Consider the following 13,621-nt stretch of genomic DNA (forward strand, 5'->3'; position numbering starts at 1 on the left):
TAAGTTAAAAAATAATAAAAACATTTTTCAAAAAATGTAGAGTTTTATGCCTCAATCGGGATCGCTATCAACCTAGCAGAAGTTACAATATCAAATATATTAAATATCTTTTTGAAAATATTAAGATGTTTTGATAGTCTAGATGAGCATAAATATATTTCTTTACACGTTATAAGTTTAGAAGAAATATAACAGTTTCTTCAGTTATGTTAAAGAAGTTTAATTATTATTTTTTAGATTTTTTCAAATTTTAATGGGCTCTTGGGCTAAAAGCCCATGGAAGTCGCCAGCCGATATCCCTCAAACTAATGGAAAGGTCGTTACCGACCTTCCAAAAGAAGAAACCGAGAAAATTCCCCTTAATAATAATGTCTAGATCTGAAGATAAGAAAGATTGAAAGATTCGAGTCCTAGATTTTAAAAAGTTTAGCTTATCTTTAAACGCTCCTCCCAACTATAAATAGAGGAGTTTGTCCTCTACTCAAAGGATCCGCAATGTTACGCTAAAACCCTAGTTCTTTCTATTTTCTTGAGCAAAACCTAACTTACTTCACAAGAGATTAGAACCCCCTTAGTAATCGAGTCTTTGATCGAGATATCTAATAAAGTGATGAGTGTTCTGAATTTGTTTTCTCTCATTAACAAATTCATTGTGTGAATTCTAAATTCAACAGAAAAGTAATGTGATGGATAATCATTACATTATAACAAATCAATAATATTCCGAATACAAACATATATTTAGTATAACATCATAAAGCATGAATACTTAGAATTTCCGAGACCCGATTAATTCAAGAATTTCATCACTTAAAACGATGTCAAAATTGGGAGACCAACATAAAGAAGATGGAGAAAGGGATGATGAAGTATAAGACGATAATGAAGACCAAGAGGCTGTCAAAACACTGTCCTTGGTCGGAATATTTTTCATTGCTGGAGCCACCACATCTTCTAAAAGCCCTTGTTGCCGTCGACACTGATCAACCGGGAAAAACAATCCATCTTCGAGATTTACCGGTGTGTTTTCTTGGGCCTTATGGACTGGCTGATTTTGGTTGGCGGGCTCACCTAATTGGGCTTCTTTGCTTTCTTCTTGGGTTTGAGATCCTTTGTTCATCTCTTGAGCATAATATTTATGTATTTTCGTTTTTTTATTGGGCCATTGATGTGTCTTATCGGGTAGGAAGAAAGGGTAAGTATAGTGAAAGTGGAAACCTTCGTAGGTGATGATATATGTGTTAGGCTCATCAATTGATCTCTCCACTTGCTTCTTAGCATTGCATATTGGGTTTGTGCACTTGTAATAACTCCTAGAGATATATCACAAATATAGTAACATTAGGCTTGTGACCAAAAACTAAATATTCTATATAAAAGTTCAATATGTTGATTTTAATATCAGTTTGGCCGAACCAAAGAAGTTCGATATGCATATACAATTCTAAAACGGGGAATGTATATATTTACCTCGGGTTAGGGCTATTTTTGATTGATTTTTGGCCATATTTTCTCCATTTGTATCCATCATCACACATTCCATTACTATTATTCTTCACCTTTAAAGTGTACTTATCCACCTTGTTCAAAGTACTTCTTTCCAACCGTGGAACCCTATACATCAATATAAACAAGGGACTCATGAGTACATATTATTAAAAGGCTATACTAAACTTAAGGCAAAGAGATGTGTTCTCCTGATTGAAAAAGATCTCTATTACTTACGTTGATTTGGAGATTTCCCGGACTGGGTGGGACAGGGGTTCAACCAAGACCAGAGCGTTTGCGATATCTTGGATTCGCGGACCGGAGTAAAGTGTTGATGTGACAAACTTGTTGGTAATGGAATCTTCATATGGCATGAGCCTATGATGTTGTTCTTGAGAAAGAAAGAATAGAGGAGGCTCATTAACAAAAATATCTTCAACGGCGTCGTTTCCACACCTTCTTGTCCACTGAGAACCTTTTTCTGCCATATGAGTATGGGAACAAGAAAACTTACACGAGCAGGTGGAGAGGGGGAGAGGGAGAGAGAGAGTCTTTGTTCTTTTAAGAGTAAAGTGTGTTCAATTTATATTGATTTTAGTTTTTTGAGGAGAGTTATCTTTTATTTTTTGTCAATAACTTTAATAGATTAACTCAAATGAGCCAACGTGGAGGGATATTGTTTACACTATACGAGTTATATATAATAGCAAAATTACTCATGTGGATTTCTTTGTTATATTTGAGTAATATGTCATATTATTGTTTCTAATAAATTATCTTACATTTAGTGTGTTGAATTTATATTAAGTTACCTCTTATCACTAAGTTTGTTCGGCACAACATTATTATAATCGTTAACAACATAAAAACACTATTATCATTGAGTTTTACTTATTCGAATGTCCACCATCTTTTCACACGGGTCCATTTACACTAGTTTAATTTAGAGTTAATTTTGGAGGAATCCAAATAGTTTAGATATATAGAGTGATATGAAATGTATATATAATAGTATGGAAGACGAGCAATAAAATGGTTTTTCAAGATATTCAAACAACGGAACCGTTGGATTCTGTTAATTTTTGGCTTCTGTAAACAATTATTCTCATAATTTTGTTTATTTACCATTCAAATTCAACACTTTTGTTTCTGATTACTCCAATCATAAATAAAATACTTTTGTTGAGCTTCTAACTTGTTGCTTTAACGAAACTTTATCATACCCAAGAACTATTCTTCAGACATAATTAAAACATCGACCTCATTAGATATGGCATCCACATTTGGACGCGGTAACAATAAGTTTTCTAACTTCAGAGAGTGAGACACTATATATGGCTGCAAATTTTTAAGAGATCGTAAAACCCAGCTAGGATTCCATGATTGAAAATTAGGAGCATGCTGTATGTTCTACATTTCAAGACCACGCGATAAGAATATCTAACAAAATATGGACGTTCTTTTCCATAGACACGAGCTAGGAGAATGTCTCTTCGCGATTGGATAAATTGGTTGATGCTCATACTTCATATGAAATCCGTTTGGATGCATTGTGATCGGCCAACTATCATGGTCCAAAATGAGAAATATTCTCCAAATTGGACTGAATTTTTCTGATATATATCGATAATACTAACACAAACCACTATTATACATGTGTTGTTATAAATATCTTTTCTTAAAAATATAAGAAAATAATGCATATTTTGTATGCATTGAACTTGCGACAGCCTATAACATTACCGGTAAATTTAGGGTCATCTTATCATAATTGTTTTTTTGTCTTTAGATGGTTTTGTAGTAATGTCCATATATTTCATGAATCAACCGTCGTGGATAACTTTGTAAGCTTATATCTTAGGCCCCATAACATTGATAATATCGAGTTATTTTTGGTTGCTATGTGGCTTTGACTTCCGAACAAAAAGACAAAAACATAATGTGACTAGCTAGTGGACAAACAAATTAAGGTTTGGGTTGACTTAGTGGGTTTAGGTTTTGTTGTCTTTTAGTCATTGAGGAATTGGTTGTGGATCTTAACCACGCTTGAAATGGATTTTTTTTTTTTTTAAATCATTTAACAAAGTCAACCGTTTAGTGTTTTACTATTTTGTTGTCTCGGTCATAGTTAATGTTAACGTTTATAGAGACTAGAGAGTTAACGTGTTGTCGATTCATTACCAGAACGGTTTTAAATTTATAGGGTAAATTAGCTAACTTTACAGTTACAAATATGTACGTAAAAAAAAAAAATTGTACGTAAATAACCAATGACAAAATTTTTATTGAAATATCGTTTTTTTTTTTCTTTGCAAAATTTTGAATAAATTGTTTTGCAGATGAGCACAGAATCATGTCATTTTTATAAAATATTTTGCGTTAAAGTGACATGATCAAATAACATTTTTTTTTTTGTGGTGGTCTAGGGAAAATGTCTTGTTTCTACCTAATTATGAAACAGGGATTTGCTAGAAACCCGTATCTCCGAAAATAACATGTTAAATTGTAAGAAAATTCCATTCTACACGATCCTAAGATTTTGTTTTGCCCGTTTTGATCATATCCATGAATTTTCTCTAACAAAGTGATGAGATCTCATAACATAAAAATTTCTTGAACTATGAAAATGTAATGCGTAATATAAGCAGATTATGTTATCGAAAACGATATTTAGCAATATTCCATTGAGTCTTTGGAACATGATTTGGGAGATAATCTTATCGGTCATATTACACAGGCTAATTGAACGGAACTCTGCAATTGATATAGGCAGGCCCATGCTATTGATAAAATCAAGTTTCTTTTTGTGGCTGTGTGGCTTTGACTTTCTAACGTAAAGACAAAAGTATAATGTGACTAGCTGGTGGACAAAAAAAGGTTTGGTTGACTTAGGGGGATTAAGTGTTGTTGTTGTCTGTGTGATTGAGGAATTGGTTGTAATGGAATTTTCTGCTCAAATCATTTAACAAAGTTAACCGTTTAGTGTTTTTCTATTTACATTTTGCACTGATAGTTAATGTTAACGGTATATGGAGAGTATCAGATGTTTTTGATCCATTTCATGAACGGGTTTTTGGATATGGAGTAATAATTTTACTATTTCCATTGTTAAAGTAAATACCCAAACTCTGATAAATTAAAAATTAAATGAATCACCAAACAAAAAAATTTAAGTAAACAGTTTTTTTTTTGGGCAAAGACCAAAATGTCTTTGGTAATAACGTATAGTTATGTTATTTTCTTAAATTTCATGTTGTAGATAAAATAACATACTTAAAGAACATGCCATTTTTTTTATTACACGTGTAATTTTGAAAAACAGATTTTAAAAATCTCGCTAAATAAATAAAATTAAATAACACAAAGTGAAAATCTTTCATCCAATTTTCTAATTGTTTTGTCTCCTTGTTTTATTTATTTTTCTCAAGGATTCAATTTCATAAGCTCTTACTTGATAAAGCCAAATTTTTTCATTTTTAATGATATTAACATTAATAGCAACAAACAAAAAAAAACAAAGTCAAAATCATATGCCCTACACGGACAATGCCATGCAAGAGAAAATAAAGTTTGTATGGCGAGTTTGTAATGACTTTTTTGAAATTTAATATGCATGTGGTTATGTCCGTCCCTCACATTTCTTTCTTTGCAGTCATATCTTCTTTGGTTCTAGGTTTAGGTACGTATATATATGATATGGAATATCTGAGTGCATACGAGAGAACAAAAAAAACGAAATTCAGAACACAAGTGTCAATTGAACTTGTTAGACAGGGCATTGCATAGTTGTTTTGAATTTATTAAGTTTAAAAAGAATACTACGTTTTTCAAAGTTTATTTGTTTCAAAAAGAAATTGTCTCGGACTATCTAAAGCCCAATCACATAAGTCTAACCTTTGGTGCATATGTAGGAGTGGCAGGCATTCGATTGATTCGTGTCAAAATTTTCGCTTTTCTTTTTTTGATTTGAAAAAAAAAAATGTACTCAATAAAACCGAATTATATATATATATATATATATATATATATTTTTTTTTTTTTTGAAAAAAACTTCATATTAAACTGGGCTTCCCAATGGGCTTAAGCCATGAGTTTACAAGGGAGAACAGATACAAAACGGGAATTCAAAAATACAGGCCCAACAACAAAAATGGATCTTGCCCTGCTGAATACCTAAAGCAGAGACTTGGCATCAGATCGGCGAAAGCAAGTCCGACAACTTTGTGGCGGCTCTCCTGAAATCGGATGCGAGATTAAAAGCTTTCGGACTTCAATCCCATCTCCAATCCGGCGACCCACACGACCCATCACAGAACTTCCGAATGCACAAGTCTCCGACTGGAGGCTCTACGATGTCGTATCCCATGCCAAGCAATCCCGACATACTCAGACCTAACCCCATTTCCCTTCTCAGTCAAAATCTGAATTCACCGAACTAGGGTCTGCTGTGGTCTGATAAGTGGAAACCAATACGTGATGATTTGAGAAGTTGGAAGCTCAACCCAACAAACAAAAACCACTGCCCCACGCAAGCCAACAGAAACCCCGAAGGATTTCGCCGTTAACCACCTATCCAGAAGCAAAACCCACCATCTTCCAGAGACTTCCGCCGCAGCGACGAGTTCCAGTTTGGTGGATGAGCTGCGCGAAGACACTAAGGCGAAATCACCGACGTCCTCAACCGTGTTTCAACCAATTCGTCCTCACGCCCACCTAACCGGAGCCACCGTTGCATCTGAAGGAAGAAGGTTCTCCAACTCCAACACCGGACTTGAAACTAGCTCACAGCTGAGCCCCTTGGAAACCCATGACCTGAAATTAAGATCAATCCCAGGCATAACTCGCCAAACAAAAAGATCTTACCAACCGGAGAAACAACTGCATCCACTGGAGGAGGAGAAAGTCACAGATCCGGCGAAAGTCACCAGATCCCGACCACACAAGCTCAATCGAAGAGAAGCTCATGCCTCCAAGCTCACCAAAGCCACCAACCACCGGAAAAAGACGACACCCGAGAAGAAACCAAACCCAATCCGCCGAGAACCACCTCAGAAAGCAGCGCCGTCCCAAGCAACCACCGACGAAGCGACTCCAGCAGCCACCACGGCTGTCTCTCGCAACACGCGCCTCCACAGCTCCAGATCCACCACCATGAGCCCAGATCTGACACGAAGGACAGCATCTCCGGCGAAGACCGTCAAACCGACGAGAGGAAGCTAGAAAGGACAACTACGGGAGAAAGAAGCCCTCCCCGGCGCCGGAAGGGCAAGCCGGAGAGGCAAACCGGAAAACCAGAAAAAGAGATTCTAGAGAGAGGCGAGAGGGTTTCTAGAGAGAGAGAGAGGTGGTCTTTTAAGTTAAACCGAATTATATTTTGGTTTGGTTTAGTTCAGAAGTATGCAAATTCGGTTCAACTAGGGTGTAAGGAAGATCGAAAAAATAGTTCTTAGGAACTGATCGGCAGCTGGATGCACTCATATAGCATGGGTTGAATATGTATATCAAACCTAATCCACATGTCTTTGTTCGGAGTTGTTGCGACTAAGCCCGGCCCCTCCAAAAGCAAAGTACTTGCTTTAGGCCATAAAATATATTGCTAATCAAAATACCACATTTGAAAATTATCCATTTGGCTTGATGGTTAAGTAGTCCTATGTTCACTACAAATTGTACAAGTTCAACTTTTTTTTTCTGGTAACACAAGTTCGAATCTTTCCCCGGTACTTATTGCGTTTTTTCTTCCAGCACTCATCTTCCTTTGTTTTTTTTGTCCGTGGGCACTTTCCTTTTTCTTTCTTTATCCTTTTTCAGTTCACTTATTGTTTAATAGTTTGATTTCTTTTCTTTTTCTTAGGCGAGAAAAATCTTTTATATTTGGTTTATATAAATAAGAGATTTGTTTCTTATTCAACAAAAAATTATCCTCGACAAATCTATAAATTTGCCGCAAATACATTTGGAAGAGTTAATTTCATAAGGAATTGACTGTTTTACAATTTTTAAAAATATTTAATGATATTTAATACTTTTGTAATATTTAATATAAACTTTTTAATCGTTAACTAGATTTTAACCAGCGGTACACCGCGGGATGATTTATTTTTTAAAGTTAGTATATATAAAATTTTATAAATTATATCTCCTTATAAAATATTTATGTTTTATAATTTATAATTATTATCAAATAACGGTATATCACGAGTTCACAGAACAATAATAAACTGAGGATTTAACTCATATTAAAGCGGCATGTTAATGATATTTTAAAATTTTATAAATATTGATTCAAACCCGTTCGCCATATAAATCTGTTCCAAAATATAACCCATCCCATAATTTTTTAACCCGTCCCGTGATTTGTTTTCTAAAAATAGTGATTTTAAAACTTAATGATTTTTTATTATATATAAAGTTTATAAATCGTATCATTCTCTCAGACATTTATATTTTAATAAACTAAGGATTGAATCTGTATTAAAGCGACATGTTAATGATATTTTAAAATTTTATAAATGTTGATTCAAACTCGTCCACCATATAACCCGTCATGTAATTTATTAACCCGTCCCGTAATTTGTTTTCTAAAAGTAGTAATTTTAAAAAATTTAACGATTATTTATTATAGATAAAAGTTTGTAAATTGTATCATTTTCAAAGACATTTATATTTTATAGTTTACAATTTTTATTACGTAATATTATACCACGGGACAATTTTTGATTTTATAAAATCTTTTCTAAATGAGACTGATTTGATATGTCTAATATTGGTGGTATTAAAAAAATTAATAATTTACTCCGTATTGAAGCGGCGGATTAATGATAGTTTAATCTTTTTATTATTGTTGATTTAAAAACCCGTCCGGCCAAAAACTCATTTATTTTATTAATGTTGATCTTATTTATGATATGATTCTGAATCATTTTCTAAATATTTTAATCAAAATCATATGCCCTACACGGACAATGCCATGCAAGAGAAAATAAAGTTTGTATGGCGAGTTTGTAATGACTTTTTTGAAATTTAATATGCATGTGGTTATGTCCGTCCCTCACATTTCTTTCTTTGCAGTCATATCTTCTTTGGTTCTAGGTTTAGGTACGTATATATATGATATGGAATATCTGAGTGCATACGAGAGAACAAAAAAAACGAAATTCAGAACACAAGTGTCAATTGAACTTGTTAGACAGGGCATTGCATAGTTGTTTTGAATTTATTAAGTTTAAAAAGAATACTACGTTTTTCAAAGTTTATTTGTTTCAAAAAGAAATTGTCTCGGACTATCTAAAGCCCAATCACATAAGTCTAACCTTTGGTGCATATGTAGGAGTGGCAGGCATTCGATTGATTCGTGTCAAAATTTTCGCTTTTCTTTTTTTGATTTGAAAAAAAAAAATGTACTCAATAAAACCGAATTATATATATATATTTTTTTTTTTTTGAAAAAAACTTCATATTAAACTGGGCTTCCCAATGGGCTTAAGCCATGAGTTTACAAGGGAGAACAGATACAAAACGGGAATTCAAAAATACAGGCCCAACAACAAAAATGGATCTTGCCCTGCTGAATACCTAAAGCAGAGACTTGGCATCAGATCGGCGAAAGCAAGTCCGACAACTTTGTGGCGGCTCTCCTGAAATCGGATGCGAGATTAAAAGCTTTCGGACTTCAATCCCATCTCCAATCCGGCGACCCACACGACCCATCACAGAACTTCCGAATGCACAAGTCTCCGACTGGAGGCTCTACGATGTCGTATCCCATGCCAAGCAATCCCGACATACTCAGACCTAACCCCATTTCCCTTCTGAGTCAAAATCTGAATTCACCGAACTAGGGTCTGCTGTGGTCTGATAAGTGGAAACCAATACGTGATGATTTGAGAAGTTGGAAGCTCAACCCAACAAACAAAATGATGCAGGGAGCATCTAGAAGCTTTCCTTTTTACTCTGTTGCCTTTTGCTCTGTTTTAACATATTAAGAACTATGTGCTTTTTCCTTCTTTTCTTTTAGTTAAGTTTCTTCTTTTCTAGTTAGCAATAGGCTTTAGCATTCTCTATATAAGAGAACGACCTATTGAGATGTAAGGGACCTTATTATTGAATTATTATCAAGAGCTTTTAAACTCTAAATCCCCTTGTTACGGCAGAACTTACGAGTTCTCAACGCATCAAGAAGACATTGATTCTTGGGTATTCTTAGACTAAACAAGATCTTTGTGCTATCGTAGCTACTGCTACACCAGTTGGTATCAGAGCCTAGTGCTTTAATTTCTCAATTGAAGCCAGATCCTACGCTATCTATCACCTTTAAGATGGCACCACGCAAAACCATGGACCAACAACAAGATGAGTTTCGAGAGACCTTGGAAACTTTCACGGCTGGTTTACAAGAGGCGTTGCAACAAGCAGTCACAAACGCGTTGACGACGGTGTTACAACAGCAGCAACAGAACCAGAACCGTAATCCAAGAGAAGAGATTGATGATGACGACGATGACGAGATCGTCGACAATTTGTTCGCAGGCCCAATACGTCAAAATCAAAATCAACAAATTCGTGTTCACCACAACAACAACAACCCAATCAATAATAACGCGTTAGCTAATCGTTGGGAATCTGGATTCAAGCTCGATATTCCAGAGTTTTCAGGGAGTCTTAAGGCGGAGGAATTTCTTGATTGGCTTAACATGGTGGAAGAAGTTCTAGACTTTAAAAAAGTCCCTGATGATGTACGTGTCTCGCTAGTCGCAACAAGATTCAAGAGTAGGGCCATGGCATGGTGGACTCAACTCAAAGAATCTCGGCGTCGCTCAGGAAAATCAAAAATTGATTCATGGGAAAAACTTAAAAAATATATGCGTCGAAGTTTTCTTCCTTACAATTATGAGCGCACATTGTATACAAAGCTGCAGAATTTACGTCAAGGATCACGCACAGTGGATGAGTATGCTACAGATTTTTTTGAGATGGTTGCTCGTACTACGTTACTTGAGACAGAAGACCAACTCGTTTCCAGATTTATTGGTGGTTTACGAACACAACTTCAAGTACCTTTGCAGCAATTTAATCCAACAACAGTTTCTGAAGCTCATCAACGTGCGTTAGAGATGGAGATACAATACCGATCTAATTGGGGCTCAACAGGTTCACGCACTCGCTTTCAACCTCAACCTCAAAGTGAATTTAGTGTTACTCAGCCAACAGACTCTGTTGCGACACGTCCTAATGTATCAAAAGCAGGGGCTCCGGCTGATTCAATTGCTGCATCTCGTCAGCCTCGAACTGGTGCTTTACGTTGCTACAGTTGTGGTGAGAATGGACACAGACAGACTGCTTGCCCCAATCAGACTCGTCGCGGACTACTTACTCAAGAAACAGAGGTCAATGATGAACCTCGCTTTGATGACTACCTTTCGGATTCAAACCAAGAACATGATATCGATATCATTGGAGGAGATACAGGAAATGGGTCAAAAATGTTGGTTATTCGCCGGAATTGTCTAATGCCGCGATCAACAAAAGAATCATGGCTCCGTACAGCCCTTTTCCGCTCCACATGTACAATCAAAGACAAAATTTGCAAGATCATCATTGATTCTGGTAGCTGTACTAATGCTATTTCCGAAGAGGCTGTTCGTAAATTAGGGATAAAATCAGTATCTCATCCTGCTCCCTACCCACTCGCTTGGCTCAATAATGGAACAGACATCCGTGTATCAAAACAAGCATTGGTATCATTCTCCATTGGCGTTTATAAGGATTCTGTGTATTGCGATGTACTGCCAATGGACGCTTGTCATCTCTTGTTAGGTCGCCCGTGGCAATTTGACCACGCCACAAATCATAATGGAAAGGACAACACTTATAGCTTCACGTTTGAAGGTCGTACGGTCACATTACTTCCATCTAAAGAAGTAACAGAGCTTTCTCCTCCATCATAACATATGCCTATTCTTCATTCGTCATCACTTCCTTCACAGTCATTATTGATTCTCCCTAAATCTGCTTTTGAGAGTCAAATAAGAGAATCAGACATGATTTTGGTATTGGTAGCGTCACCGTCTACAAAATTCACGTTGTCATCGGTTCCTCCCGCTTTTGATGAGTTGCTATCAGAATTTCATGATGTCTTTCCGGAGACATTACCTTCGGAGTTGCCACCATTACGTGATATACAACACCACATAGACCTTGTCCCTAATTCAGTGTTACCAAACCGTCCGCATTACCGAATGAGTCCACAAGAGCATGACGAGTTACGTCGCCAAGTAGAGGAGCTGTTAGTCAAAGGACATGTTCGCGAGAGCCTAAGCCCCACTGCAGTTCCAGCCTTACTAATCCCAAAGAAAGACGGCTCTTGGAGAATGTGTGTTGATAGTCGCGCCATTAATAAAATTACAGTTCGGTATCGTTTTCCTATTCCACGTTTGGATGATTTGTTAGATCAAATTGGGCGCGCTACCATATTCACGAAATTAGATCTCAAGAGTGGATATCATCAAATTCGAATTCGGCCCGGAGATGAATGGAAAACGGCTTTCAAGACACGTGAAGGTCTATTTGAGTGGATGGTTATGCCGTTTGGTCTCTCTAACGCACCTAGCACATTTATGCGTGTGATGAACCAATCTCTTCGTCCTTTTATAGGGAAGTTCGTTGTTGTTTACTTTGATGACATTTTGGTGTTTAGTGACGACTTGCAAAGTCATTTGAAGCATTTGGAGTCCGTACTTCTTGTTTTAAGACGAGAGAAACTGTTTGCTGCTCGACAAAAGTGCGTCTTTGGCGCAGATCAGGTCTTGTTTCTTGGTTATATAGTGTCTTCTCGTGGCTTGGAAGTGGACCCTAGTAAGGTAGAAGCTATCAAATCATGGCCAACTCCAAAATCAATCAGCGACGTACGAAGTTTCCATGGACTTGCTTCTTTTTATCGTCGCTTTGTTCATCATTTTAGCAACGTTACATCACCACTAACAGATTGCATGAAAGGAACTTCTTTTCTTTGGACATCAGAAGCAGATGTAGCGTTCCGCACAATCAAAAGCAAGCTTACGTCAGCTCCAATTTTGGCTCTCCCTGATTTTTCATTGGTTTTTGAATTACATTGTGACGCTTGCAAGATGGGGATCGGAGCGGTGTTAAGTCAACAAGGACGTCCAGTCGCTTTCTTTAGCGAGAAGATTGCCGGTTCTCGAGCTCGTTATAGTACATATGACGTAGAGTTTTACGCTATTGTCCAAGCTATCAAACATTGGCGACATTATCTTTTTCACCAAGAGTTTATACTCTACACGGATCATGATGCGTTAAAACATTTGGGTAGTCAAGACAAGATTTCAGCTCGCCATGCCTCTTGGATAGCTTTTCTACAACAATTCACATTTGTTATCAAACACCAATCCGGTCGCACAAACAAAGTTGTTGATGCTTTAAGTAGACGTAATGCTCTCCTTTCAACGTTACAAGTTTCAGTCCCTGGCTTTGCTTCTTTTGCCGATCTATATCCACATGATCATTTCTTTGGACGAATATGGGAAGAGTTACAAGCTGGTGTTGTTCCCGATTTTACATTACAAGATGGATTTCTGTTTCGTGATCGTCGCCTATGTGTTCCTGAATGTAGCCTACGGTTAAAAATAATTAAAGAGCTTCATGAAGAAGGACACGTCGGACGTGATAGAACGCTTCAATTGGTGGCAGATTCATATTTTTGGCCTTCACTACGACGTGATGTCGCTCGATTTGTTGAACGTTGTGTGGTTTGTCAACGGTCTAAAGGTCATGCTTCGAATAGTGGTCTTTACATGCCTCTCCCGGTTCCTACTCAACCATGGACAGATATTAGTATGGACTTCATATTAGGCTTACCTCGTACTCAACGTGGCAATGATTCTATCTTCGTGGTTGTTGATCGTTTTTCTAAGATGGCACATTTTATTCCTTGTAAGAAGACGACGGATGCAGTTCAAGTGGCTCTTTTGTTTTTTCGTGAGATATAAAGACTCCATGGTCTACCGTGCTCTATTGTCTCAGACCGAGACTCCCGTTTTCTTAGTCACTTTTGGCGCTCTCTTTGGCGTTTGCTTCGAACCGACCTTGACATGAGCTCAGCTTATCATCCGCAATC

The 13,621-nt window shown here is 36.8% G+C and overlaps 1 protein-coding gene across 1 annotated transcript; it reads right to left on the bottom strand.

Moving 5' to 3' along the window:
• Positions 1 to 560: 560 nt before the first annotated feature.
• On the bottom strand, positions 561 to 2,015 carry LOC9298971 (probable WRKY transcription factor 49). The gene is made up of 3 exons (XM_002862849.2): positions 1,726 to 2,015; positions 1,471 to 1,614; positions 561 to 1,313 (listed from the first exon to the last, which is right to left on the bottom strand). Exons 1-3 carry the CDS (start codon positions 1,974 to 1,976, stop codon positions 770 to 772), a joined length of 939 nt encoding a protein of 312 aa, XP_002862895.2. The 5' UTR covers positions 1,977 to 2,015; the 3' UTR covers positions 561 to 769.
• Positions 2,016 to 13,621: the final 11,606 nt, after the last annotated feature.

Source organism: Arabidopsis lyrata, assembly GCF_000004255.2.
Source record: "Arabidopsis lyrata subsp. lyrata unplaced genomic scaffold ARALYscaffold_97, whole genome shotgun sequence".
In the NCBI taxonomy this organism is placed as follows: Eukaryota; Viridiplantae; Streptophyta; class Magnoliopsida; order Brassicales; family Brassicaceae; genus Arabidopsis; species Arabidopsis lyrata.

Coding starts and splice junctions, on each gene's coding strand:
- LOC9298971 (XM_002862849.2), bottom strand. CDS start 1,976: ATGGCAGAAAAAGGTTCTCAGTGGACAAGAAGGTGTGGAAACGACGCC. Junction 1,615..1,725: donor CGGGAAATCTCCAAATCAAC/GTAAGTAATAGA, acceptor ATTGATGTATAG/GGTTCCACGGTTGGAAAGAA. Junction 1,314..1,470: donor AAAAATAGCCCTAACCCGAG/GTAAATATATAC, acceptor ATATATCTCTAG/GAGTTATTACAAGTGCACAA.